Source organism: Fonsecaea pedrosoi (assembly GCF_000835455.1).
Source record: "Fonsecaea pedrosoi CBS 271.37 unplaced genomic scaffold supercont1.9, whole genome shotgun sequence".
NCBI lineage: Eukaryota > Fungi > Ascomycota > Eurotiomycetes > Chaetothyriales > Herpotrichiellaceae > Fonsecaea > Fonsecaea pedrosoi.
The window spans coordinates 187,075-214,993 of NW_013550607.1; the positions used below are offsets into that span (position 1 = coordinate 187,075).

General features: G+C 51.8%; 10 protein-coding genes across 10 annotated transcripts; 4 read left to right on the plus strand and 6 right to left on the minus strand.

The window, feature by feature from the left end:
• Positions 1 to 618: 618 nt before the first annotated feature.
• Z517_12173 (uncharacterized protein) lies at positions 619 to 2,587 on the plus strand (the record flags this gene model as incomplete). Its single annotated transcript, XM_013422587.1, has 6 exons — positions 619 to 984; positions 1,097 to 1,368; positions 1,425 to 1,809; positions 1,881 to 2,099; positions 2,151 to 2,323; positions 2,407 to 2,587. 6 exons carry the CDS (start codon positions 619 to 621, stop codon positions 2,585 to 2,587), a joined length of 1,596 nt encoding a protein of 531 aa, XP_013278041.1.
• A 2,183-nt stretch (positions 2,588 to 4,770) lies between these two features.
• Z517_12174 (uncharacterized protein) lies at positions 4,771 to 6,486 on the minus strand (the record flags this gene model as incomplete). Its single annotated transcript, XM_013422588.1, has 1 exon — positions 4,771 to 6,486. One exon carries the CDS (start codon positions 6,484 to 6,486, stop codon positions 4,771 to 4,773), a length of 1,716 nt encoding a protein of 571 aa, XP_013278042.1.
• A 1,092-nt stretch (positions 6,487 to 7,578) lies between these two features.
• Positions 7,579 to 8,589, plus strand: Z517_12175 (uncharacterized protein; the record flags this gene model as incomplete). Its single annotated transcript, XM_013422589.1, has 1 exon — positions 7,579 to 8,589. The coding sequence occupies one exon, from the start codon at positions 7,579 to 7,581 to the stop codon at positions 8,587 to 8,589; it is 1,011 nt and encodes a 336-aa protein (XP_013278043.1).
• Positions 8,590 to 10,038: 1,449 nt separating this feature from the next.
• Positions 10,039 to 11,656, plus strand: Z517_12176 (homocitrate synthase, mitochondrial; the record flags this gene model as incomplete). The annotated part of the gene is made up of 3 exons (XM_013422590.1): positions 10,039 to 10,132; positions 10,185 to 10,320; positions 10,384 to 11,656. The coding sequence occupies 3 exons, from the start codon at positions 10,039 to 10,041 to the stop codon at positions 11,654 to 11,656; spliced, it is 1,503 nt and encodes a 500-aa protein (XP_013278044.1).
• A 349-nt stretch (positions 11,657 to 12,005) lies between these two features.
• On the plus strand, positions 12,006 to 14,065 carry Z517_12177 (uncharacterized protein; the record flags this gene model as incomplete). The annotated part of the gene is made up of 2 exons (XM_013422591.1): positions 12,006 to 12,337; positions 12,412 to 14,065. The coding sequence occupies 2 exons, from the start codon at positions 12,006 to 12,008 to the stop codon at positions 14,063 to 14,065; spliced, it is 1,986 nt and encodes a 661-aa protein (XP_013278045.1).
• A 952-nt stretch (positions 14,066 to 15,017) lies between these two features.
• On the minus strand, positions 15,018 to 16,348 carry Z517_12178 (mannose-1-phosphate guanyltransferase; the record flags this gene model as incomplete). The annotated part of the gene is made up of 5 exons (XM_013422592.1): positions 15,018 to 15,037; positions 15,091 to 15,228; positions 15,284 to 16,203; positions 16,263 to 16,272; positions 16,342 to 16,348. 5 exons carry the CDS (start codon positions 16,346 to 16,348, stop codon positions 15,018 to 15,020), a joined length of 1,095 nt encoding a protein of 364 aa, XP_013278046.1.
• Positions 16,349 to 18,385: 2,037 nt separating this feature from the next.
• Z517_12179 (uncharacterized protein) lies at positions 18,386 to 19,720 on the minus strand (the record flags this gene model as incomplete). Its single annotated transcript, XM_013422593.1, has 1 exon — positions 18,386 to 19,720. The coding sequence occupies one exon, from the start codon at positions 19,718 to 19,720 to the stop codon at positions 18,386 to 18,388; it is 1,335 nt and encodes a 444-aa protein (XP_013278047.1).
• A 1,724-nt stretch (positions 19,721 to 21,444) lies between these two features.
• Z517_12180 (uncharacterized protein) lies at positions 21,445 to 22,671 on the minus strand (the record flags this gene model as incomplete). The annotated part of the gene is made up of 1 exon (XM_013422594.1): positions 21,445 to 22,671. One exon carries the CDS (start codon positions 22,669 to 22,671, stop codon positions 21,445 to 21,447), a length of 1,227 nt encoding a protein of 408 aa, XP_013278048.1.
• A 525-nt stretch (positions 22,672 to 23,196) lies between these two features.
• Positions 23,197 to 24,805, minus strand: Z517_12181 (uncharacterized protein; the record flags this gene model as incomplete). Its single annotated transcript, XM_013422595.1, has 3 exons — positions 23,197 to 23,517; positions 23,568 to 24,677; positions 24,725 to 24,805. The coding sequence occupies 3 exons, from the start codon at positions 24,803 to 24,805 to the stop codon at positions 23,197 to 23,199; spliced, it is 1,512 nt and encodes a 503-aa protein (XP_013278049.1).
• An 860-nt stretch (positions 24,806 to 25,665) lies between these two features.
• On the minus strand, positions 25,666 to 27,474 carry Z517_12182 (uncharacterized protein; the record flags this gene model as incomplete). Its single annotated transcript, XM_013422596.1, has 1 exon — positions 25,666 to 27,474. One exon carries the CDS (start codon positions 27,472 to 27,474, stop codon positions 25,666 to 25,668), a length of 1,809 nt encoding a protein of 602 aa, XP_013278050.1.
• Positions 27,475 to 27,919: the final 445 nt, after the last annotated feature.

A 27,919-nucleotide genomic window follows, 5' to 3' on the forward strand; every position in this document is an offset into this window, starting at 1 on the left:
TGAAGACAAACTCTCTTGGTTTGGACGGGTCGTGAAACTTGGCTGTGGGAGGAAGAATACCACAAGCACTTTCCGGCTAGGTTGGCCCCGTTCGGGCAGCCAACGACTGGAACTGTGACCGGAAACGAGACAGATACCACTATTGTGATTGGCAGCATGCTTGTCCAGATCCGAGGCTGTCTCAATCCTTCACTCAGGTATTCCGTGGGCCACACCAGTGGCCGACGCCTGATCTCCAGCTAGGACCGCCACCGAGCTCCAGCCGACCTCCAACTGTCGGTATTCCCCACGAATTGACCCCAAATTCTCCACAGCGACAGTATGCCAAGTATGATCGTCTCGCCGGATATGGTCATCACGAATTGAACGCCGTCTCCTGGAATACTGGAACGACGCTAATCATGCTGGTTTATATGTGGAACGGTGGAATACCGCGTCGTGGGATCACGGCAGTTGACGAGCTCCATCTGCCGCCCATCAATTCGCTGTCGACATATCTATGTTACATTTCCCTCCGCGACGGGCAACTGGTGTATCAACACGAGGCAGTTCTGCTGTGGCCGTCCCAAGGAAAGGCATTGTCGTTGCTGCTCAACCTGAACAGTCTCTTGAAACAGCATGGCTGCAGAGGTGGTTCGTGCTCCGGCGGACACGGAGAAACAACTCCAAGAGACGGTTGTTCATCTCGAGGATGCTTTGGCTACTCTCAACATCGATCCCAAGGAAGCCGACGAGGCGTTCGAGTTTCTTCGAGACCATCCGAATGCCGACGGTGTTACCCAGGAAGCCTTGAGTATTCTGGCCGATGAAACGAAACGGAAGAAGCTCTTACGAAAGATTGACTGGGCCATTCTCCCGTGCATGATTGCCACTTACTTTCTTCAATTCCTGGATAAGACGACCATCGGATATACTGCAGTCATGGGACTTCGGGAAGATACCCATCTCGTGGGGCAACAGTATTCCGACGTTGCCATGATTTTCGTAAGTTAACCCTGTGAGCTGCAACTGGGCCGGCGCTTCGTGACCTTGCCCACACCGTCGAAGACATTCGTATTTAATCAATGCTGTGGTCTGGTACTAAGACAATGGACAGTACGTCGGATACCTTGCTGCCGAATTTCCCACGCAATATATTTCGCAACGGGTTTCAAGACTGGGTAAATATCTCGGGGCAAACATCGTACTTTGGGGCGCTGTGCTGGCAGCTCACGCGGCTTGCCAAAACTATGCTGGACTGATGATCTGCCGTGCTCTTTTGGGAGTTTTCGAATCTGTTGTGACACCCACCCTCGTGCTTGTGGTTGCCATGTGGTACAAGAAATCCGAGCAAGGACGAAGGATCTCGTATGTATACGTTTGTAACAGGTGCGGATTAATTACCCTCCCCTTGGTTAGTGCTCTCTCGGCTGATCGGTCACAAGCTTGACATCCATCTTTGCTGGGTTGGTCTCTTGGGGCGTGTCTCACTCGAAGAACAAGAGCTTTGCAAGTTGGCGCATCTTCCTTCTGACGATTGGTCTTGTGACCGTCGTAGTCGGTGTCATTGTCTTCTTCTATCTGCCAGACTCTCCAGTCAAGGCTCGACGATTTTCTGATGCGGAGAAGGTGGCGACACTCTTGCGAGTCAAGGACAACCAATCGGGCACGCAGAACGCCAAGATCAAATCGTCTCAATTGCGTTTGGTGTTCAAGGACCCTGGTGTGTGGCTTGTGGCCGTGAGCGTTCTGATGCTCAGTGTTCCGACTGCGATCCCGAACTTTTCCAGCATCTTGTTGACCACGTTCGGGTACAGCGCTCAGCAAGCGGTGAGTGACCTTGGGACTGTCAAGCTTGGCTCGGGCCTTGCAATCAAGTGCTTTCCGCTGACTGCAAACAGCTTATACTGAACATTCCTGGCGGGGTGGTCGGAGCCGTGTCAACCATTCTCACCGGATACCTCAGCGATCGTTGGAACGATCGGAGTCTTGTGATGATCATCAGCATTGTACCAACCATTGCCGCATTTGCCATGATGATTGGTCTTGACCCGGGCGGTGTACCGAAGAGCAAAGGGGCATTGCTCTTTGCCCTTTATTTGTGCAACTCATTCACAGCGGTAAGCGGTTTTGTTCTGCTGGTGTTGTCCTGTGGCTAAGAAGTACACCAGGCTTTCATGTTGCTTCTTGTCTGGAATGCATCGAATCTGGGAGGGCATACGAAGAAAGTCACCGTCAATGCCTTGACACTCGTCCTGTACTGTGCTGGAAACATCGCCGGCACCGAATCATTCCGTGCTTCTGAGGCCCCTGGATATATCAGCGGAAAGGCAGCCATCATGGCGTAAGTGGCCCAGAACCAGTAATAGTATTGCTGGATCCCGATGCTGTACTTGTTGTTGTAGCTCGATGCTAATGACCGCTCAGCACCTTGTCGTTCCAAGTCCTGGTCTGCCTAGCTCTGCGTTTCCGAAATGACCGGCTCAACAAGAAGAATCGGGAGAAGCTTGCCCTGATGAGCGAGGACGAGAAGGAGACTCTGCGGCAACAATTGGCGTATGCCGACAAGACAGACCGAGAGAATCCGTTTTTTGTCTATACACATTAGCGCTGGAGCTGTCGGAAAGGGACGACGCGGGCAGGGATGGACCGCGATGCTGGCCTGTTTGTTTACCTTTCAGGCTGCGAGGGCAAGCATCTTGTATGCCACCTGTCGGAATGCCGAGTTCAAGGATTTCGGGGGTGTTTGAGCTCGTCTAGCCGGCATTGTTCTCTCTGTCTCGGCAAGCCATGTGCTGCTGGATCCAGGATGAAGCCACGGTCCCTTTTGAACGTGAAACTCTTGGGAGATATTCCTGCTCGTTAGTACCAAGTCCTGATGAGGTGTCCTCGTTTGACACTGCAACATGGAACGTCATGGCAACGCCCACCCACAGTCGACAGGGCACCGTGTCCAATCCACTCTGTATCCACCATCCACTCTGAGTGTGTACCTGTGACGGTGACTCTGCGACCGCGAGTGATATCCATTTATGAACATCTGGGCATGGATAAGGATATGGATATAACAAGTCCTCTGTACATCATTGTCTATCGTCTCGCTAGTTAGCTACCAACGTCAAGAAAGGAAGTGTGGAGAGGCTCCGCTCACTGCCTCCCCTTCGGTCTTTCGCCCTCGTGCGATCTCCGTGATGACTGAGCCACCATCTGATCTTGTTGCCTACTCGGTACACATCGAGACATGTAGACGGCCCCAAACAAGTCATGATACATAAATCAAAGGGCGTGCGTACAAGGACCATCTCTCTCGGCCGGGCGACTCCGTTCAGGGAGGGTTGGGTTGTCTGCGTACCGCGTACCTCGTACCTGCGTACATGCCTGCCTACACATCCTTCTTCCTACGTGCAGCCCCAATACGGCAAAGACCAGGCAGCCAGGTCAGACGAGAGTCCAGTCCCCACTGGTCGATTGGTCGGTAGGTTGGTTGGTGTTAGTTGGCTAGTTGGTGAGTCATTCGGGTCGGGCGATACAACGACGCCGGGATGACCCCCTTTTTCCCCCCTCCCCCTTTCTCCGCCCTGTAGCACTGCACTCGTAAGCTGGAAATGCAATGTCAAAAAAGGAAGATGAATGGGTGGAGATATACTCGTAGTTACCTACATAGTTACTCGCTTACCCGCAGTCACCTCGTGGATACAAGTAGATGAATGAGTAGGACGGAGATAAGGAGATGGAGATTACGAAAGGGGGGTTTCAGTATATCGAGTAATTATACCTAGGTGCTAGTGCTAGGTAAGCACGAGGTCAAGTATGGTAGGTACGAGGATGTATATATGACGTATGTGCATACATAAAATTATGTAACCTAGGTAAAGTCGGTAGGTAGGTGTGTAGGTAACCATTCACATTCTGTACGAGTACCAAGAACCACGTGTCAGACACCCGGTGTCTGCACGTGTCTGTACATGTGGTTGTGTGTATTGCCTTATTCTCCTAAAGAATGACGATGAACCAAAGACAGATTCACAGAAAATATTAGATCGGGACTAACTGAGACCGACCCTAGAAACCCCGGACATATCGGAGCGAGTGAGAACGCGAGCCGCTACCACCATTTACCTCCACTGCTACCGACTGAACCGGGTACAAGGGGAAAACCCAAAAGTATATACTGCAAGTATAAGCGTCCAGCATGTGTTGCAAGGCGAGTGCTGTACCAAGTATACGACAAAAGTAAACTCGGCGAGTCTCGTCCGGGAACTCCAGGGGGCCTCTCCGCGGGTCTAGTTTTACGTTGAGCATCTACGAGAAACGACACCAACGTGAGGTTAACGTACCTCACTGGTGAGCAGAATGGCCGAGTGACTCTATTTTATACATACTCCCATGTCATATCGTATGCATCAATACAAAATTCACGTCCAGACGGAGGACCAGGACATACCCAATCTATACCCACACCAGCTGTGGAACAGATTCCGTCTGTCGTCCTGTATGATCGCTTTCCCATTGCGCCATCGCCATGCAGAGACCAAACGAAGAGACTATTCCAAGCGCTAGATGAACATGAGACAAAATTTCAGATTTACAGGCCCCAAGTGTGTATCCATGTACCGCCTCTTGATTTCCATCCAATCCTCTAGTGACAATGTCCAACGTGCGCCCCCACAACTGCCAAAATCCAGTCAACTTTCCTCGCAGATTTGTTTGATAGTAATTCAAAATTCCATTCTCAAGAGTGGAACTCGTCGAGTTAAACGTTTTGATCCGTATACCAGAACCTCGACATCTTTAAACAAATTCTTTCTTGTCGCCTGCATTTTCTCCTGCTTCGTGGCGAGGTTCTGCTTCTGACTCGTTCACCCTTTTCTCAAGGACCGCTGGATCATCGTCGCCCAGGTGTGGCTCCGTCTCGGAATGGATACTAACATTCGTCGACCCGGAGCTTGAACTTGACGAAGTCTCCACCCCAATAGGGTCTTCTGCCTTGTCGTCCTGGCTCTCCTCGTCTCGCGGTGGAGGGGGACCGGTAGGAGCAAATCGGCTTCGTTGTCGAATTGGTTCGCCATATTTGTAGAAGACGAAAGGGATCGGTGCAAGAAGACACGCAACGCCCCCAATTAACGACCCGCCACCACCTACTCCCAGGGCGTTGAACATTTGACTCGTAAAGAGCGGTGCCGCAGCTCCACACGCTGACCGAACGATGGTGTTGGCCGCCATGGCGCTGGCCGTGTACATCAAGTACGTGTCCGTGAGGTAGTTGATGTAAGCCACAAATATAAGGAGGATCGACGTGGACAAAAAGGTCCCCGCCATGGTGGGAACAATCCAGTGGACGCTGTTAAAGTTCGCCGTCCACGCAAACCAAAACATGGTGCCGGCAAACATGATGCCACCAATCATGGCCACTGGCAATCGGTCTTCGGGTTTGCCCGCAATGCCTGCCAAAAGTCGTTTCCGGTCTCGCTTCGAGGTCCAGAAAACAATGGCACCACCTAGGCATGCCCCGATAACTGTGCCGATCAGTGGAAGCTCCCCGACGCCAGAATTCCAGCCTCGCTTCTCCTGAAAGACAATCGGGTAGATGGAAAAGAGCATGTAGAGCAGCAGATAGACCACCGACATGTAGACGGCACAGAGGATAGAGATGGTGTCGAAGAGGATCTGCCACGGCCGTATCAGCGCCACCCTGAACACATCGGCCAGCCGGCGCCCTTCTGCCTCGGCAGGAGCTTGGAGTTGTTGATACTCGGGAACTCCGGTAGCCCGTAGTCGACGGGCTTTGTTGATCAGAACGACCGGGGGAAACGTTTCGGGGATGGTGAACAACAACAATTCGGTCGCTCCGCCCAACCACAACAACACGTAGAACGACCATCTCCAATCTTTAGTGAGCTCTAGGAAGCCGGAAATCACAGGCCCTCCAGAAGGGCCGATGAAGGTCATCATACTGAACAGCGCCATGGCATTGCCGCGTTCAACGGGTCCCCAGACATCGGCAAGCACCCCCGGGGCGTTGGTCAAAGGAGCGCTGGCGAATGTGCCCGTCAACAAGCGTCCAATGAGCAAGGACGCAAAGTTTGGTGCAAAAGCGCACAGGAAGTTGAATGCCACATAGAGTGTGAAGGTTACGTAGAAAACATATCTCCTTCCATAGAATTCCGATAGGGGAGCAAATATCAACGGCCCCGCCACGTATCCCAGCAGAAATAGAGTGATGACGAGACCAGCCGCGGTCATTGACACGTTGAACTCTTCAGCAATCCCGCGCAGGCATCCCGAGGGGCTGGACGAAGCAAATGTGGCATTGCAGACCAGAGTGACGGCCACGAGTGTGCAATACCATCGCCGACCGGTTGACCATTCTTTGGGGTTTTCGATGTCGCCGGGGGCAAAATCGACCTGACCGTACTGGTTTAGATATGGCTTGATGGTGGGGTCAATCTTTCGAGAACGGTATGGCTTAGCGACAGGTCTGGACAGAATCCTCTCTATCGTCTCCATGGCTGGTGGTGCTGTTGGGTTGGTAGTGGTCGTTCTGGTAGCCAAGGGGGGGTGTCAAAAGGGTATATAAGGCATGGAGCACGCCATAACGAAAGATATGTTCAAAATATGAACCCTGGCCCGCTCCAAGATTTCGGGTATACGGCACCATGGGCGCAGCGACTGCGTATCGAACGTCCTTTTCTGGTCCCCTAAACAACCCACAAAAAGCTTAGCACGTCATGATTTTTACACCCCGGCGCCCTTGTTGATTTCCACAGGTTGTTGGGCCTGTAGGGGAGGCGAGGCTGGCCACCACCATTGGTGGGCGGATGGCCCATCGTCTCTTTCACAGCAACGGATTTTGCATCTTGTTTTCCCATGTGAATGTTGGTAGTTCGGCAGATCGACCGTCGTTGGGACATGCCCCTGTCCTTAGAGCCAGCCTCTGTGGATCTCTCTGCTTCGTAGCCTGCTTCAAAAATACTGTGTTAGGACAAAGGTGAGATGAATCACGGCCGAACAATCCAGCCATCCATCCGATCTGGCACCTAGCCCATTACCACTGGTACGGTATGGAGTACGGAGACCCGGGAGCATTTTTGCACTTCCTTCAAGGTCGATACCATGTCACCATGTGTCTCCAAAGCATGCCCAAGCCCCGGCGTTAGTTAGCTGGTGGGGGTCAGATCGCAATTCGGACCCTTATTTGAGCCGAGCATCGTCGAACCACCACCGATTAGTCTTCCCATTCGTAACCATTATCTCCTTTGATGTTTGAACCGAGGTGGCAATTCAGTGAGGGTGTCGGAGTATATAGACTCCGGTCCGCATCTGGTTGTCGCTCTTATCGCACATGGTTATCCTTCAGCCTTGTATAAGTACGAGGTACTTGATATCAGTCAGCAAAGTCCCCAGAGCCCCAGTCAGGCCCCCTCTCGGTCGTCATATCCGCCAAACGCGGACTGGTGGGTTTGTGTACAAAACATGGTCGGTAGAGGGGTTATCGGAGTCTCGATCGGCCAATCTCCGGGTCCTTTTGGTGGGCATTGATTGTGACTTTCGATCTTGTGCGGTTTCACGCTTTTTGCAGGACTGGCCTTTGCTGGGACTATGGATAACTCACCTCGAATCCTCCTCTTTGGGGCTGGAAGCATAGGGGCCGTTTTTGTGTATCAATTCCAGCGTGCGGGTTGTCAGGTCACAGCAGTGTGTCGGTCCAACTATGACACGGTAAAGCAGAATGGCTTCAAGCTCCGCAGCAAGCGATTTGGAGACGTGCAGTTTCGTCCAGACCTGGTTTTTAGGAGTGTAGCTGAGTGTCCAGAGGATGTCGCCTATGATTTTGTCTTCATTGCCACCAAATCGTTTCCCGGGTCGAAACCGTCTCTGAGCGACTTGATCCGTCCTGCCGTCCATGGTCGACCTCAGACTGTCATCGTACTCGCTCAGAATGGAATTGACATCGAGGATGAGGTGGCTCAGGCATATCCGCAAAATCCGCTGCTGAGCTGTGCTGTCTACCTCCCGGCCACGCAGACGGAACAGGGCATAATCGAGTATCCTGAGATGCTGAATCTGCTTGAGATTGGCACCTTTCCTTCGACCGCCCCAGCATCCCACAAAGCAGCCGCAGTCAGGCTGGCGGAATTGGTCATTGCAGGCGGAGGCCAAGCCGAAGTTCACGATGATATTCAGATCGCTCGTTGGGGCAAGATCATGCTGAATTGTGCCTGGAGTCCCACCTGTGCTCTTGCAATGTCTACCGATGCGGACTTCCTGCTTTCATCCTCTCCCTACTCTTACGACCTGGTGTGGTCTATTATGAAAGAAATCATCGAGCTGGCAAAGAAGATGGGAATCCCAAACGTGGACGAGACGGTTGCGAAGAAGAAGCTGGCTATTGGCACACGTCGGGCAGAAACGCGGCAGGGGAGGGAGACGAGTATGGTGCAGGATGTCAAGCAAGGCCGGCTGTTCGAGGTGGAAGCGATCGTGGGTAACACTGTCCGACTCGGGCGGAAATGGGGAGTCGACATGCCTCAAACGGCGATGCTGTACGCCCTGACCAAAGCAAGATTTGATGCCATGGTGCGGGAGCAGAAAGGAGAAATCGATCAGTGATTTTGTCAGTTACAGACCAACACGTGCCTACCTCTTTATAGACCTCGCCGGCTATTTTCGTGGCGAGGATCAAATGCTCGGAGCGCTTGCTGTACCTGTCACTTGAAAGGCAGCTCTTCTCCTGCGCCACGCTTGGTGAGATCTACAGTCCTCTCTGTCAGACTGAAGAATGGAGTGTGGCCACTGTCTACCATCTCCTCCCAGGTCCTCTGGTTGGAACCTCTCTTTTATGGCGCCCCATTCGCGACCGCAACCATCTCCCTCTGTAAATCTGCATTGTCTTCTTCACAGATCAAAAAGCGGATATAGGGATGAACACATCGTGGCAACCGAGGTGAGTCCTCGTGATCGACTAAAGCCAGGGCTACGGCTTCGTATTGATATCCGTGCTCCGCGAGCGCATCCATCAGTGTCTCGTACTCGAGAAGCGAACGCTACATACCAGGTACAAACAAGAACGAGAGTTTTGTCATTTCTCTTGCTTGGTCATACCCTGGAGTTTTTTTCTCGGGATGGAAATGCTTGTGCGCCCGGTTAGATAGTATGAAACCTGCGTCAGGCGTCCCTGGATAAACGCTGCCAATTCTACATATTACAAGGATCCGTCGCGTACACCTTCATCAGCCTCAAGTTGTACAACCCAGTTTGTAATTCAGCTAGTAAGTCTTTTCACCGTGCCATTTCTGATATATAACCGCGCTCGACACTTCCCCTCCATTGTAGCAACATAGAGCCAGGACCATGGAGTATATGATATTCTCGACAAGTGTCTCAGAGAACCAGGATTCTCGAGGCTGGTAGAATAAGGCTGCAAGCAAAATCTCGGCGTTATCAAAAAATCCCGAGGTTGGGCTTCATCACGTGACGACAACAGCTCTCTGAAATTTAGTGACGACGTCAAAATGCGCACAGTACGAGGTAGAGGTAGAGAGAGATGAATAGGCGGGATGAATCATTACGACGGGTAGAGTGAGAGCAAGAGGACTTCAAATCCATAATGAGCGCCAGGAAAGCGTGGGACAAGCATAATGAGCCATTGAAAGAGCTGAAAAGAGAAAGAGAAAATTTTTGCCCAGCAAACCCAGTACTAGTGAGGACCGAGACCGGAGACGAAGAGAAAAATGATGCGCCCTCCCCGCAACTGCGAGCAGCTTCAGACTTTTCCCCCTCCAACACAGTCTGCATCCACAATTCACTCCCACTTTTTTTCTCTCTTGCTTGGTCGAATTTCTCGCTCGCTGCGGTATCGTCTACCCTGCTATCATCTCCGTCAAATCACCGGCTCGCCAATTTGACTCATTATTCCTTTTCCCCAGACCTACATTTATTCCCTCCTCACCGCTCACCTTACTTTCTGTTTTTCTACCCTGATCTCTCACCTGCTCTTGGTAGATACCAAATACTTTCTCCGACAGCTTGCACACTCGCTTCTCTTCTTCACCGTTCAAGATGTGTCCTTCAGCCGACGAGGTTGAATCAAACGGTGTCAACGGACAGACCAACGGCACCAATGGCCATGCAAATGGCGTGAATGGCAATGCCAGTATGCCAACCCACACCCTGCGTAGTGATTCTTTTTGCTCACGAAGTTGCAGGCCACCCGGGTTACACTGGAATCAACACAACCCCTACTCCCCGAAACGCCAGAAATCCTTACATGCCCGTGGGCGACTTCCTCAGCAACGTTGGCAGATTTAAGATTATCGAGAGCACATTAAGAGAAGGCGAGCAGTATGTTGAAAAAAGGATTCCCCTTTTGAAAAACGGGTAGATGCTGATTGTGTCTGCAAACAGGTTCGCAAATGCCTACTTTGACACCGCCAAGAAGATCGAAATTGCAAAGGCTCTGGACGAGTTTGGTGCAGACTATATTGAACTCACCAGCCCTGCTGCCTCGGAGCAGTCTCGCAAGGACTGCGAGGCCATTTGCAAGCTCGGCTTGAAGTCCAAGATTCTCACTCACATCCGCTGTCACATGGACGATGCGAGAATAGCTGTTGAGACCGGTGTCGACGGCGTCGACGTTGTGATCGGCACATCATCCTTCCTCAGAGAGCATTCTCACGGCAAGGATATGACTTACATCAAGAACACCGCTATCGAGGTGATCAATTTTGTCAAGTCCAAGGGCATCGAGATTCGGTTTTCCAGCGAAGACTCATTCCGATCTGATCTCGTCGACCTGTTGTCGCTCTATCAGGCTGTTGACAAGGTTGGTGTGAACCGGGTGGGTATTGCCGACACTGTCGGATGCGCTTCTCCTAGACAAGTTTATGACCTCGTCCGAACACTACGCGGTGTTGTCAGCTGCGATATTGAAACCCACTTCCACAATGACACTGGGTGTGCCATTGCCAATGCCTATTGCGCCCTCGAAGCCGGAGCTACTCACATTGATACTTCAGTCCTCGGCATTGGCGAGCGAAACGGCATTACTACGCTTGGTGGACTCATGGCACGGATGATCACGGCCGATCGCGACTACGTCAAGAGCAAGTACAAGTTGGAGAAGATCAAGGATATCGAGGAGTTGGTTGCCGAAGCGGTCGCCGTCAACATCCCCTTTAACAACCCCATTACCGGTTTCTGTGCCTTCACCCACAAGGCCGGGATCCACGCCAAAGCTATTCTGGCCAACCCAAGCACATATGAGATCATTGACCCTTCAGATTTCGGTATTGGACGATATATCCATTTCGCATCTCGCCTGACTGGGTGGAACGCCATCAAGTCAAGAGCACAGCAGCTCAAGATTGAGATGACAGACGCACAGTACAAGGAAGTCACAGCAGCCATCAAGAGACTGGCTGACATCAGACCCATTGCTATTGACGATGCGGATTCGATTATCCACGCTTACCACCGCAATGTCAAGCTGGGCAAGAAGAACCCCGGAAACGAGGTTGAACTGCCCAATATGACGGAAAAGGAAAAGAGACTGCTGGCAGAGAAGCAGCAAGAAGATCAGGCAGTACCGGAGAAGAGACGTTTAGAGGAGACTGTTGACGACCAGATCGCGACAGAGCAGGTTGTCAAGAAGGCCAGAACGACGGGTGTTTCGGCATAGACAGCGGATGGAAAAGGAGACGCGTGGCATTATTTTGGAGTTTAGGTTATCTGAAGAAACGGCCTGAGTTATTTCCAGAGATGAGGACGCCTATGCATTAAAAAATTTGTCAGAGCCCAGCTGGATTTGCACATAGCACCACCTAAACGACAGCTGAAGGCTCGACTTGGGAGAATAAAAGCAAAACAGGAACAAAAAGGTCTCCATAGACGAGAGTGTACGTCAATGATACAGATGTTTTTGACCAGTCATCAGGTCTGGTCTCATGACCGGCTGGGCGTATCGTGTCTGGGAAATATTCTATACTTGATAACTGTACACGCAAACCACGCCCGTAACGAAATACGAGATGGATGTCTCCGGAAAATCGATTTGCCGACATCCGGTATACGAGGAACGAAGCGACGTCAAGCTGCGGAGAAGGACGTTGAAGCGAACATATGAAAATGCGCCGTGGCTGTCGTCACATTTCTGTGACGGAAAAAGCGCCAGCTGCCCTCCCGGTCCTCGTCTCGAAATTGCTCGCAATCCAACTTTTTTCTATGTCTCGTCGATGACCCAGAAACTCGGTCCCATCATGGGCGGCTCGTCTCCTCTTCCCCTCAGTCTGCAGAGCAAGTTCCAGCGAGCTCGAGCTGGTCATTTGGCTCGGCTGAGAGACTACCAAGGGAATTTCAACATGTATGTCCTGCTTGAGATGGTGCTGTGCTGGATGTTCTGCAATTTCAGTCAACTAATCCTCGACACCTGCGCAGACTCCGTAATGTAATCTTTATCTTCTTCGTCCTCCGCATCCTTCGGCGATCATTCTACTTCCTCCGGGGTCACGGCCTCCTCGACTCTCTCGCGCTGCTTTACCACACCACGCACAAATCACTCTACAGAATCTTCCTCAACCTCCCCGGCGTGCGGTCAAAGGTCGCCAGGCAACTCGAGGCGGCACGAAAGGACCTCGAAGATAAACTGGCGCCCAACGATCCCGGCGTGAACCGATACCTGCATCTCCCAAAGGAGCCATGGACCAAGGATCAGTTAAATACCGAATTGGAGACGTTGGCATCGATGAAACGCACGAGGTGGGAAGAAGGCAAAGTCTCTGGCGCAGTCTACCACGGCGAAGAGGAGTTGTTGGACATTCAGTTTCAGGCCATGCGGTCCTTCAGTGTGGCCAACCCGATCCATGCCGACGTGTTTCCCGCTGTCCGCAAAATGGAAGCTGAAATCGTGGCGATGGTTCTCGCCATGTTCAATGCTCCCGAGACAGGTGCTGGGGTGACAACCTCGGGCGGTACAGAGTCAATCCTAATGGCCTGTCTGTCGGCAAGGCAGAAGGGCTATGCAGAGAAGGGCATCACAGAGCCGGAAATGATCGTTCCGCATACCGCGCATGCTGCGTTCCACAAGGCAGCATCGTATTTCAAGATCAAGCTACACATTGTCCACTGTTCGGCGCCGGAGTACATGGTCGACATATATCGCGTTCGCCGTCTGATCAACCCTAACACAATCCTCCTTGTGGGAAGTGCCCCGAACTACCCGCATGGGGTTGTGGACAACATCCCGGCTCTCTCGAAACTTGCCGTGACGTACAAAATCCCCTTGCATGTGGACTGCTGTTTGGGATCCTTTCTTATGCCGCACCTCTCCAAAGCTGGGTTTCCCTCACCCTTCGCCGAGGAGGGAGGGTTCGACTTCCGCCAACCGGGAGTCACGTCCATATCTGTGGATACGCACAAGTACGGCTTTGCTCCCAAGGGAAATTCGTGCGTCTTATACAGAAACCGGCAGCTACGAGAATATCAATACTTTTTGTGTCCGGAGTGGTCCGGCGGTGTCTATGGAAGTCCCTCCATAGCTGGCTCTCGGCCTGGAGCGCTGATAGCTGGATGCTGGGCCAGTATGATGGTCGTGGGCGAGAAGGGTTATATCGACGCCACGAATAAAATCGTCACCACGAAACAAACGATTGAAAACGCCATCAAGGAACATCCTATCCTGAAATCGGCCTTGGGAATATTGGGCAAACCGATGATTAGTGTGGTGGCGTTTGAATCGCTCGACTCTCAAATATCAATCTACGACGTCGCCGACGGGATGTCTAAGAGACAGTGGCATCTCAACTCGCTCCAAGATCCCCCAGGAGTGCACGTCGCCGTGACTCTACCCATGACGAGACCCGGGGCTGTGGACGGACTGATCGATGATCTCGTCGCGGTGGTCAAGGAAGAGAAGGAGAAGATTGTGAGCCAGCAAGTTACCGGTAGCGGAGTTGTTGGTGGTGCTGTAGTGAAGAAAGACAAGGCCAAAGGGACCAGCGCCCAATTGTATGGCGTTGCGGGAAGCTTGCCCGACAAGAGCATCGTTGAAAAGCTCGTCGTGGCCTACCTGGATACGTTGTACAAAGCCTGAGGAGATGATGTTGTTGGCCAGGTACAGCAGTTCAAGGCGAGCCACGATGTGATGTGGCGTATCGATGGCATGTCGTCCTGCTGCTGGCATTGAATATCAGAGGATGGGTTTGACACGCTGTCACTTGAGCCGTTAATATCCTCACCAGCCTTTTATTCTCACTGCTTTCTTATTCCGATTCTCCTTCTCCATCTATGAGTACATATATAGCGGATCTCAATGGACACACCATCGCCGAACCCGTACCGGAATATGCACTCTCCAGAACACTATATACCATACTCTACACACCATACCTCCCATATTCTATATATTCAACACGTACACACCTATCTAAGTGATCGATATCACGAACGTAAGCTTCACACACAGGACAAAGATAGAAGGAACTGGATTCAACACGTAAAATCTGACAAGATGGTTTTTTTCTTCTTCTTTCATTATCCCCGCCATCATTCGTGACGATAGAAACGGGCCGACGCTGAGTCGCGAGTGTTATTACAAGGATATTCCATTATCGTGCAATGCGGATAGAGATGGAGAAATGGATCTTCGTCCACAGCGGCGGTGCCACTCGGAAACCCGCAAAATAAATTCAACCTTCTTCCCCTTCTTCCGCTCGTGTCATGCATGGCCCTCTAGTGTGATGATGTGATATAAATTTATTTCCGCGCGCAAAGTCCCGATCTCTGAAAAATTCCTCACAATGGTCTCATGGTCGGCGCCGGAACAGAAACGTGATAAAAAGTCGGCAACATCTCGCTCGCTCCCTAACGCCCAGGTTTTATTTTGTTTGTAGCTCCATCTGATCAGTTTCGCCATGCTCGAAAACCCCGTTCGTAGTAAAGACATGGTTGGGAAAGGGCAGAAATGTCAAGTTTAAACAGTAGAGTGAGGAGTCACAAACACCGTAGGTCAATCGACATGAACATGAAACAGCCCACGAGGGCATTTACATGATGATTTGGGGCACTGGAGAAGTCTGATTAGCGTTTGTCCCGTTCGGTTCCCACAACACGACTTACCCTCGACATTGGCCTTGATGCTCTTGTGAGGGAGAACACTGCCACCGTTGACGTAGATCTCGTCCCCAATGGAAACGTCGTCACCCAGAACAGTGACATTCTCCAGACGAGCCCAGCGACCAACGGTTGATCTCCAGCCTGGAACTCAATTAGCTCATAGTCTTTGAGACATCTCCAACTGGTAAATACGTACCGATGATTGTGGACTTGACCCAGGCGTGGTCCTTGACCTTGCTGTCCTCCAGCAGCACGCATCGCTGCAAGCGAACACCATCACCGACCACACAGCCAGGTCCAATGACAACGTTGGGGCCAATACGGCAATTCTTGCCAATCTTGGCTGTGGGGTCCACCAGGACGTTTCCACCGTAGACGTAGGGTTCCGAGTGAGGGACCAGCTTCTTGGAGTTGGTTTTCGCCAGCGAAGATAAGTACAAGCAGGTTCCACTCAAAAAGTCCTTGGGTTGACCGACATCCATCCAGAAACCGTCCAGGTCGAATGAGTGCAGTTGACCGTCTTTGCAGATGGCAGGGAAGGTCTCTTGCTCGATCGAGGTGGGGCGCAGCTCGATTCTCTTGAGAATAGAAGGCTTAAAGATATAGATACCGGCGTTGATGCGGTTGCCGACGAACTCGACGGGCTTCTCGACGAATCGGTCGATTCGGGAAGGATGGTTGGGCTTGTGCACAATGACACCATATTTGCTGGGCTCTTCGACCTTTGTGACGACAATGGTGCCCTCCTCGCCGTGGGAGTCGTGGAAAGCAGCCAGTTCCTTGAAGGGGTAGTTGCAAATGACATCCGAGTTCAGTACGAAAAAGTTGGAGTCATCCTTTCCCAGGATCTTCTCGGCCAGTTTGAGGGGACCGGCAGTGCCCAGGGGTTCGGATTCGACCGAGAATGTGATCTTAACATTGTACATATCCTCATATTTCTTCAACGCATTCGTCATGACATCGGGTCTGTAGTTGACGGCCAGGACAATGTCGGTGACACCAGCGGCAGCGAGAGCCTCGACCTGATGCTCGATCATGGGCCGGTTGGCAAACTCGACCAGCGGCTTGGGGAGAGTGAGGGTCAAAGGACGCAATCTGGTGCCGAAGCCACCAACGCTGCAAAGGACAGGGTTAGTCGAGGTGGAAGAAAAAGGGGGAGAGCGGCGTGGTCGTACAGAATGAGGGCTGTTGCACGAGCAGTCAGTAACATTCACCAGAAGATGAGGGGATGTGAGATGAGACGGCATGGCTTACCCTTCATCTTGAAGTGGGACGAGACGTCGACTGAGGACGAGGTGTCGACGAAGACAGGAGGTAGTGAACGGTCTTGGTGTGGTCAACAAAGAATGAAACGTAGTTCAAAGACTACTATGTCGGTGTGCAGGCGGGTCCGGTGAGGTGTGTTGTGAGAGAGACGCACTGGTTCAAAGAGCAGAAGGGAAAGCCTGTTGACAAAGTCTGGGGGGAGGGTGGTGTTATATGAAGGCGTCTTTGTGCGGCGTTTTGCTCAATGTCACTCAAGAATTAATTGTGTTCCAAATCAGCCACAGTGTTTGATTTTGGGAAAGGGAAGGGTGAATCAATAGTAGTGGGCGCAGGGTCACGACTCGCGCGGTCAGTAGTGACGCCCCCCACCTTGGGTCACTTGTACAAGTAGGGACATAGTGCCAGGGCCCCAAGGCCACCGTGGCCAGTTGGGTGGTGAGCCTCAGCTTTGGGTTTACCCAAGCCACCGCCGCGGATGGGTTTTAGTTAAAGAGGTTAATTGAGTAGGTGGGGTCGGCAGGGTGGGCATCCCTGCAACAGTTCTCCGACTGTTAGCCAGGCATGCCAAAAGTAATGCCAGAGGTACCTCCGCGACCTCCCAACGCGTGTACCCTACGCGAGAGAGAAGCCCTCAAAAAAATTCTATCGTCCCCTTAGTTTATCGATAAGGCTCAGCTCGGCAAGCACCTAAAAGTCAACTACGACTAAACCCGGTCGAACAAATCTTAGCGGAAACGCCCATTGACTACCTCCAAGTACCTACTAGGTGCCTAGTAAAGTGACCCCCTGAAATCTGCGAGCACTTAGTCAGTCCTTATGAGGCATTTGGTGGTAACTTCTCGGGGTGGCCAAGGAGAAGTGAGAAGTGGTGTTGAGCCACCATGAGCCCTCCCGGGGATGCAAATCTGTGCGTGTCTGCATGCAATTTCGCACTCTCCCTCGGGAAGCGGACCCTTTTTTACTCATTCTTGTACCGATGTTCGAGATACCCGGTAGACATTCAAAGTCTGGAACCCTTGGCCCCTTTTTTCATTCTCCCCCTTTTAGTTATAATGCCCTCTACCGTGTACAAACAAGTGCAGGCTCAAGTACATGTACCTAGAAATAAGGCACATCTTAATCAGTCCACTCATCACGCAATAACGCCAACACGCCGACCCAGACGCTCCTGCGATTGGTTTGGTCTTTGACTGCTGCATTGAGTACCGAGTACTTGACCGCTTCGTGGGCTTCTTTTTTTTTTGTACCTCGTGATTGAATATGAAATGGCAAGGCGCCCGTAGGCCCGCGAGGCGGTAATTGGGATTGTCCTGGTTCACAACCCACAAGGTGACAAGCACATAAGCTACTCGGTACTTTGGACTTGGACAAAAAGTAAAGACACACAAGTCCCTCTCTCCTTTTGGCACTTGCTGGTCACGAGGCCATTTACTTGCCCGTCTCCTCCTCGTCTTGTTCTTTTCTTGGTCTGAAGACTTTGATGATATTTTTAGTGTCAAGCACTCGCCACTCACCAATAATAACATTGTACTTCATGTCTCTAACGTCGCGATGCGATTCGTCAACACCAGCTACCTTCTCTTTCCTCATACTTGGACAGAAAGTACTCGTAAAATACCCTCTTGGGGGAATTAATTCCTTCTGCTATTTTTCCTCAATGATCTCTTTTGATAATACTACCTAATGTACATACTTGCATATTGGGTCACGGCACAAGAACATGACTTGTACACCCAGATCTCGAAATGTTTCTTCGCCGGCAGAGTATTACTACCACCACTTTAGACTATATATACGCCGCGCAATGATACCAAAACCCATCCAATGCAGTCATGTCTCGTGACTATTACTACAATACACGGGAAGGGCGAGAGCACAACCTCCCAACCCCCCCCCCCCCCCCCCCTTTGCCATCTCAGTCCTTCTGTGTTGCTGTTATTACATCCTCCAGGTTCAGAGTTCCCAGCCTTCGTCAAAGATCGCCGCACATCTCTTGTCTCGTAGATCCTCGTGGTCCTCGTCTTCTTTCCATTCATGGCGTATCCTCAGGTAAGAACGCATAGCCGTATCCAGCCTTGTTCTTCCTTCCTCTTTTGCCTCCCGGTGGTGTTAATCCACCCCCCATCCCTCCCTCTCGTTCGCCCACAAACTCCATTAGCCAATCCCTCACTTTCTTCACCCTCAACACCTGCGGGTCCTTTCCCACATTGGCTGTCCGGAGGTTGCTCACCGAATATATACCAGCCAAATCGTCGTCATCCACTTTCTTGCGGAACAACAGATCGATCTTGGTGACATCGCCCTTTAGACTCTGCCCGTGTACTTTGCCTCGGAACGAGCTGAGTGCCACGTTCTGAAGCAACACCACATCACGAGGTTTCATAAACCGCAAACTTCGACGTAGGATGCTCCGGCTCCCTTCCGGGTTCGCATTGGCGCCGTCCTTCCAGTTCACCCGCATTTCTTTTGGCAACCACATGGAGATTGGAAAGCCGGATCTCGTGTCGTCACCCACCACCATCTCCACAAGGTCCACCTCCTTCGGTCGGCCATATTTGGCCCCTGTGATGACCGTTCTTGGTGGCGCAATGGAAATAATGCCCACAATCAAGTTGACTGTCATGGTTTGCGGCGAGATGCTCTGCAAGTACCTTGCATTCGGAATGTCTTGCAGCTCACTCAGCGTTTTCGGTCGCGGCGCTTGACTTAATCGTCTCTGAGAGGGAGTCCGAATTATTCCCCCAGGTGTACCGGGGACCTGCTGTGCCGAGAACATTTCTTCGTTCGATTCATAGGTGGGCGTGCCAGGGGTGATGGAGTCGGAGAAGTGTGAAAGTTGGGATGATGGGATGGCTTCGTAGATGGAAAAGGAATGGTCGTAGTACTCGGATAGAGGTCCTCCGTCGGATGTGTTGAACGCGCCCGTGCTGTTGGAAGCGGTATCTGGGATAGACGAGGAACCGCCGGAGAGTGAAGGTTGTGACTGGGCCTCACTAATGTCACTGCTTGGTGTAGATGCGCCGAGTAATTCAGAAAAGGAAAAGAATTCGGCGCCGCTCTGGTCAACCTCATTGGTCTCATCCTGTTGCTTGCCTTGGTGCGGGAAGGCAATGCCTGGCGCCGTCGGGCGTGCATCAATGTTGAGTTTGGGCAAAATCGGGCGCATCTGGAGCTTCTGCGTTGTAATCTGTCGCCATTGGGCACCAAACGCTTTGGACGAGGGCGATAATGGGGTCTGCGAGTTGGGTAGTTCGTTCTTGTGGGAGAGAGATTCGACGTGGGTAGAAGCCGGCAAAAGCGATTTCTCGCTCCAGTCGAGCTTCGCTGACTCGGGAGCTCCCGCCAGGATGATCATCCGGCTGGTCATGTACTGATTGAACGAAACGTAGTTCTTTTGGGAACGTCGCTGACACGGAGAGGGAGCCCAGAGCTCCAAAGAATCTCTGCCGCTGAATTTGTAGTCGGTCAATTGGGAAAGTCCGGGTGACGTTGGCGAATTTGTCAAAGGGAAATTATTTCCCCCCCTCGAAAATCCGGGATTCGTTTTTGGTCAGACCGTGACTCAGTTCCAAGATTTACTCGGGTAGTTGAGCCCAAATACCAAGACGGTAAGAGCCAAGGGGAGACCAAATAGAGCCTCACGAACTGTCCCCGCAAAGATTCAATGCTATACAAAGAGCTCAATTCGAGATCTCGGGGAAATAAAAAAGGATTTTGAGGAGAGGGAGTTGAACTGTGGAGGCGGATGTGGCGGATAATCCCAGTAATTTGTAGTTTGCTGGTGCCTTTGATGGCTTGGGTAGCTTGTCGCTTGTTTCCTGGTGACTGTTAGGCTCAGTGAAATTGTCCCCGGTGAGCCTTGACGCTAGGGGGGCAAAAAACTTGATCAGTCTGTGCCTGATCTCGACCTGCAGTTGCATTCGACGCGTTAAATTCCACAGACACCACCACCAGACCCTGTCACCCAGATCAATTGGTTCAATTGCGGGTGCGTGAGAGTCGCCGGATGATGTGAAAATCGACGGTCTATTTTGTGGCGCGTGATTAGGCAGGGAAGATGAGCAGCACCGCAGGGACAAATCACAACAAGTCCTTTGTTTTCCCGAGCTCTTTTCTGGGGGAAAGACAGAGAGGGAGGCGTATGAGGGAGCGAGAGGGAGAATAAAGAGTCGGTGACGAAGAGAGGAACCATGGGGAACAAGTAGATGGGACCCGGTATGCAGCTTGAGGATGTTGATCGATCGTAGGGGGTTCAATTGGCGTCGTCGGCTTCTGCCTTGCGGGATGTGATTGGTGAGTGGCACTGACTGCGCAGCTTCGAAGCCAGAAAAATGCATTGGCACCATCTGGGGCTTCAAGTTTGGTTGGGACGCCAAGTCAGATCCCCAACAAAGAACAATCGCGGGTTTTTTTGGGTGCGTGGATGCGTGGATGCGTTTCCCCAGAATTAAATTTGTCCCGCGGATCCAATCTACACCAGTAAGAATACAATTAGATGGACGGGACGCACTCCAGGTGAGCCGAGGTGTCAGACGCAGGCAACAGGCTGCAGCATTTTGGGGGGAAATACGAGATACGATGGAAATGGTTGGGAAGCTGCAGGGCAAGGAGGGGTACATGCAGACGGGTACGAGGTACCGAGTCCCTCGTACCTACTACCAGACAGGTACCTACAGGTATATGGTACCTCGGTTTTGGTGACAATCACCACCAATTTCAGGTACCTAATACTTGTGGATGTGCCACAGTGTCTTCATCACCAAGTCAACCCCTCGACAGCTCAACAAAGTGGTCTAAAAGGGCTCTTGGGAAACAACAGGCTCTTTGTTACTGGGATTGCAATCGTCAGACACGTCATCACCTCTCACCATCTGCAGAAAACCGCCAGCATGAACCAGTAGTAGAGACAAGCTCACCATCTGTTATCCATCATCCCATCACAGCATCTCTGCAACTACATAGTCTTGGTTTTAATCTATCGTTAGCTCTTTTCTTAGTATCCATGATATGACCACCTCCAAACTCCATGCTTTTAGGCCTAAGAAATACTCTGCTTCCTTTTTCCGTCCTCGGGTCGAATATTCTATGGTTTTAGTCGTCGAACTTGAACCCCTTTCCACCACTTATGTCAATGGCTCCTCCACGATAGCTGCCCCGCTTCTTCTTGTTCTTCTCTTTGGTGAACCCTTTGCCCCGTGTGACAGACAAGTCTTTGTATGCTCGTTCGGCATAGTCATAGCTTCGATAGGCATTGCTGATATGAGAATCTGCCGTTGCCTGGGCTGACAGTTGTGCCAGCGGAGTTGGCCTCGCGCCTTCATGCGCCTTCTTGGTCGCTACCGCCTGCTTTTTCCCTCTGTTTATCGTTGCGTCAGCTTGTCTGGCAGATGACTCGTCTGGCTCAACAACATCTCCTGTGACTGTTCCCGATGATGAATCAGATAGACCGTCGGCGGCATTGTCGAGCTTTACATGTCCCTTGGATACATCTGTGCTCATTGCTCCGCTCTCCGCTTCGTCTGCCTCGCTGGATGAGTCTTTGGCATCACCCGAGTCTTCCTCGGAGCTCGAGGAGGATACATTGCTTGAGGAACTCTCGTCCTCGTCCTCGTTGGCCTCAATCTTGGCTCGCTTTGACGGCCGATCATCTGAGTCCGAATCTGAATCCGAATCCGAAGAAGTCGATTCTGGCGAGCTGGATCGTGCCTTCCGCTTGAGGGTCGGGGCTTTTTCGCCTTCGTTCGAGGTGTTTGAAGACTTCTTCCGTGGGGCCTTGGCTTTTGCTTTGGCACCAATCTCTCGCTCATCGTCGGCATCGCTATCGGAGGACACCGATGAAGAGCTTGACGGGGACGAATCTCTCTTGCTGGGCTTGGCTCTCTTCAATTTAGACGCTGGCTTTGTCTTCAACATGTCTTCATCTGTTCCTGAGTCGGACTCGGACTCTGAAGGGGATGTGTCCTCGCTGCTCTTGACCGCATCGCTCTCTTCACTGCTGCTTGCACTGCCAGACTCTGAGTCTGACCCTGACATCGCGTCCTCGCTCGAATCCGAGGTGGTGCTATCTGAAGAGTGCTGTGTAGATTGTAGCGCCTCTTGCTTGTTCCAGTTATCAACAATCTCTTGTAGATTAACACCATCTTGTGAATCCGCGACGCTAAGGACTTCCACCGACTGCTTCATTCGTTTGAGGTCTTTCTGAAAAGCCTTGACAGCCGAGTGAAATCCATTCTCAGCGAGGAACGAGGATACAAGAGAAAGAACCTGGGTAGACGGCTTGGATGCGTCGCGACTGGATTCTGTTGAGGCCGCCTTCATCTTGGACAAGCACTGAAAATTGACTCGAGACGTCAGCGGTCGCGTGACGGCGGGACAAGCAGCAGAGTGCTAAATTGAGTGCTGGAAGCTCAGCAAAGCCTAGTTGATCCAGTAAGAAGGTCTAGGACAGTTGAGACAAAATTCACAATGGCAGGTGTTGACTGCGAGACAGTCGCACTTGACCTTGGAAAATAATTTTCTCCAACAAAATGTATTAACGACCATTCTCGGAAAGTGCGGCGAATGCGTGCGGAGAAATTTCGCTTTGACCCTCCAGCCCTCGTAGCCTGCTATGTATGTATACAACCAACAAGTCCTCGAATCGAGAGAAGAGCGTCTTCACTGTTTAGTTCTTGTATACTGTGTATGCTTCTGACTACACGTCGGCCGACTTGGTGTCCTCTTAGCAGATGTTTACCATGGCCACAGACTGTGCGACTTGAGTCGTCCATTATCGCCTGCGAGAACGGAACAATCTACCCCCGTCAGCAGCTACAATGCATACGATCCTCCTTCGAACTTTCCTCATCTGCGCACCAAACGAAGCTCAAGAGGTTTCTTCTGCCAGAAAATAAATGTCTCCTGTTCCCCCCAATCATGCATGGGTGGTGTGGTGTTCCAGCTGATGTCAAAGACATAGAGCAGTCGGGCCAGTATGAGCCGCATCTCCGCCCAGGCCAATTTCTGTCCAATGCACATATGTCGTCCTACAAGGAAAGGCTGAAAGACGGCTAGGTTGTTTCTGGCACCCTGCTTCCTGAGAAAGCGCTCTGGAATGAACTTGTCAGGTTCAAGAAAGTTGGTTGCAGATCGGAATGCTGGATATTGATTGACCGCGACAAATGTCTGAATATCGGTCAGCAAGAGCAGCGGACTAAAGGACGCAAAGATCTTACTCCGCCAGGCACCATTTTCCCACATATCTCTTCCCCACCAGCTGGCACAGTGCGAGGAACCCCTATGACGCTAGGTGGACCAAGCCGCATGCCTTCGTTGATCACAGCGGTTAGATACTCGAGCTTGGATGCGGTGGCCACGTCGATCTCTTGCTCGCAAACAAAGGCAGATCTGATCTCCTGGCTAACCCGTGACATTGCCTTGGGCGCTTCCAACAGTCCGAATAATATTGCTGCAACCGCCGAGCTCACTGTTTCACTGCCAGCAAAGACAAAGACACTCATGTTCAGCTCCAGCTCTTTCGGGGTCACCTTCTCCGCCTTCTCCTGATTGTATCTGAGCACGGCATTGACAAAGTCGGGTCTTTGCTCTTGGAGTTGCAGTCTTTGACGGACCTTTTGTGCGCTCAATTCTCGGTGATAGATCATTTTCTGGCGTACTTTGGCTGGTAAGGCATATTTCAGCAATTTCTGCAGTGGTGCGTAATGGTTGATCGAGGCCACCAGAGCTACACCCTTCCCAAAGCGACAAGCTATGTCAACCCAAGGGTGTGGACTTCCTGTCGACGTGCTTCCGAAGGATTCACCGAACGACAAGTCACCCGAGATATCAAACGTTACGAAGTTCAGCCATGACACGATATCGATTGTTGTACCGCCATTCTGGGTAGTCATGGTTCGAAGCCTCTGCATCATCAGATCGACATAACTTTCAATCAGTGTTGAATAATCCTTGATTGCTTTCTCGCTGAAAGCGCCCATGAAGGCTCTTCGATATCGAGCATGATGGTCCTCGTTGTGTCCCATGATGCTGTAAGGCTCGTCTGGTCGCGTCTTCCGAAACCATACTCCGCCTCGTTCGATGGCAGCGTGACCTGGTCTTGAGGTATAGATGTCTTTCCATGCCTGGGCGTCGATGTACGACAATTCATCAGGAGCAGTTCGGACCACTGGGCCATATTTGTCATGCAGTCGAAGGAGATCCCGATGCAAACAGCCTCGCTGAAGCGCAATCACCCACGTGAGACGGGTTGCTCGCCATAAGATTGGACCTGGGTAATGACACAGTGGATGAAGGAAGAGGTTGTATAGAAGCCAACAAACGACAATCTTTCCCTCCTTAGTGTTCAATCAACTTTGACGCCGAGGTCGCTTACCAGTACGAATGCACCGACGACGAGGATAAGTGTTCTACCGATCTCGCCCAAATCCGGCATCGTTACCGTCAACTTATCCATGTTTGGTCGAATGGAGATGGGCAACGGGCAATCTCTTTATTTGGCGGAAACGTTACTGATGGACTTCAACTTGCAACAGAGCGCCCAAGACCTTATTTTGATCGTCGTCATTATATCCAGGCTGCATACTCAGGGTTCGTGTCAGTAGCCAATAGGCTGAATTGCCCCGTCTACCTATCAGACCTTTTATGAACTGATATCCACATTTACTGAAAGCTGCAGGCTACCCCACCCTTGATCAACGGTAACATTCTCAAGACGAGGGCAGCCTTTTCCTGGAACTCGTCTGATTTACATACAACAAGAACACAAACGCCCGTTACAACCTTTGTTACTATCGTTGTCATCAGCATCACCATTATTGTAACTCCTGCGGTTGACCGTATGGCATGGACCAGTGTTTAAGAAAAAGAGGAGCAATGCAGTAGGCTCAATCAATGAAGCATGGATTTTTCTTGGGTCTTTTCCCAGAGGCAGTGCTCCCTAGCAAGAGTGCAACCTAACGGAGCCCAAAAACATCTCGTTTCTCTTGGGGTGTGAAGATGACCCTCCAACCAACCCCAACCGACATTTGCTTCGACGAAAGGTCTATCGAGGCCGAGAACTTGAGGGTAGGAGCGGCTGATTCACCGACGATGGAGTGAGGACACTGGAGATCTGCGACTCGACATTCGACGCTGGCTTTTCATTTACAGCCTGGCTCTGAGGCTGTGGTTGGAAGTATTCTGTTCTACCATTGGCCCCTGGTACTTCGAGATTGCTGGTGCCTCTCGGGGTTAAGGGCGTCGGCCCGATTCCAAGGGTCACTTCCCGATGCCTATAAAGGGTAAGTCACTGGTTTTCAATTCATGGTTATGCACTCAAGTGAAGCCAAGGAAGCCTGCGAGCAGTGATAGTACGGAGGGAAGTGGCAGTTGAAAGAAACAAACTTGAAACTTAACATACTCTGCTGCACCCCAGCTAAGTGTTCGACTCTCCCTGTCGAAGCGCGGCCTGAAAACAGCCTGCTCGTGGTCCCCTTGTTTGACCCATGGTCGATCGCCTTGTCGGTTGCACTCGACGTCATTGATTCCTGTTGCCTTTTCGTGGAGACAACTATACAGCACCGTCGCCTGCAAAGCCTGGATGCGGTACCAGGAAAAGGGCAGGTCCGTGAGAGCCCAAACGACCAACTTCATGACGACTGTCATGACGGGGATGATAATGATGGTAAGAATTGACAATGTTGACACATTGCTGCTCCAGATGACGAACGCGTCGACCCCGGGGTCGGGACCGCCGTCAGACCCGATGACCTGGTTCGGGAGACCGTAGTTGTTTGTGGAGAACAGGGTCGTATCGGTAAGCGTGTTCATTGTGGCGATATATGAGGCGAACACCAGTCGCTGCAGGTCGTCGTGGAAGCTGGACGCGCCAGCATCAAACTTTTCGCCCAGCGAAGTATCGGTGGACACCAGCGCTGAGGCCCCGAGGCGAGTGGCCAATGTCACGATCTTGGGCAACGACAGAAAGCGAGCCAAGACGTTTTGCAGTCCTGGTGAGAGATTCAGCCCAGGCAGGGACGTCGAATCGAGAGCCACAGCTGTGCTTTGATGCCCACGATACGACCAGACGTCGTTCTGCCAGCACGAAAGTGCGGGTCGTCCGCCTTTGACTATGAATCCCACGTCGCTGCCGCCATCAGCAACAGTAAGATACCAAGGATCTGTGCCGGCTGTGATGCTCTGGCGCTGCACAGAGGAGACTAGTGCACCCCAGGTCCAATTGCCGGCGGGCCCTGTGGGCGAGGCAAGTCCCTGGAAAAAGTAGCCCAGTGGCCTGGCGCTATCGTAGAATGACACATTCTGGGTGCCTTCATCGGGATCGTTGAAAAGCAGGTATTCGTCATTGATGATGTTAGAATCATCTACCGACTCGGCCAGGAGCCACGAATAGTCCGTCTGGCACGACCCTTGGACGCTCAGCACGAGGTCAGGATAATGCTGCAGGCCAAAGTCCACGCCAGTGATGGTATAGTTGTATCCAACGCGTATGACTGCCTCGCCGTCGCCCAGGTCTTGAAGCGTCTCGGGCGGATCGATGAATACATGCGTGCGGCCTGTGGAGTTGGCGACCAAGACACTTCCCGCAGCGCGAAACGCCGATGGCGCCTCGAGCGCGTTGATCTGCACACCGTTCTTCTCGTCCGGGGTGTTACTCAATGATGGAACATAGACGGCGGAGGCGGCTACGGGCGCGGCATTGTCAATGATGATATACGGCGCGACCTTGATTGGGATGGCATAGATGGCGACCACAAAACCGGCTGCCAGCACCGTCCACCAAAACAGATGGAAACGCCGTCGGTCTTTGATCTTGAAGAAATAGGAGCCGGTCAGCTTGCAGATGACGCTTGGTGAGTCCCTGGAATTCCAGATTCCCGTGGCTATCACCCCACTGTTATGGCTGTGTTTCTCCTTGCCCAGGAAGAGCACAACGCCTGCCAGAATCAGAATGACCCAGAAGTCGACTATGATCAACTGTAGCATGAAGGTATATGCCGAGTTGAGTTCGTTGGCGACATTGGCGGGTACCGCGATGGCGTCTCTGGACCCGTGCTCTGTGGGCATGGAGAAGCGGCGCCACAGGTGATAGGTTTGGCGCCCCGGATCGAGACTGGAGAAAACCATGACTGTTGTGGCTTCGGGTGAGTTTTTCCTTTGGCCCCCTTTGTTCTTGAAGAGTTGTGGCTGCTACCGAAGCTGGAGGAGAGTCTCAGGAAGAGCGTGCAAGGCTGGCAAGGGAAGTTAGCATTCTCAGGTGTCTAGGTTTGCTCTCATGCCTGGACAGAAGAGGATGCATTTTTCCCCGACGCGAGTCCTTTGGCTGAACTGGTGTCTAAATGCATCCGATACGGGAGATGCGGCTGCAGTTGAGGGTGATTCTGGTTGCCTTTCCAGCGGCCACATGCATGGCTTGACAGAAACCTTTACCCCAACAGAGAGCGAGCGATGCACCTTTTGGGGGCCAAATGGGGAGATACATTCCCACTCGAGCCAGAGCTCTCTCGAGTCGGTGCATGATCGGCGACCAAGAGCTCCGCTGCGACAACAAGTCGACTCTGATGGGTGGCCC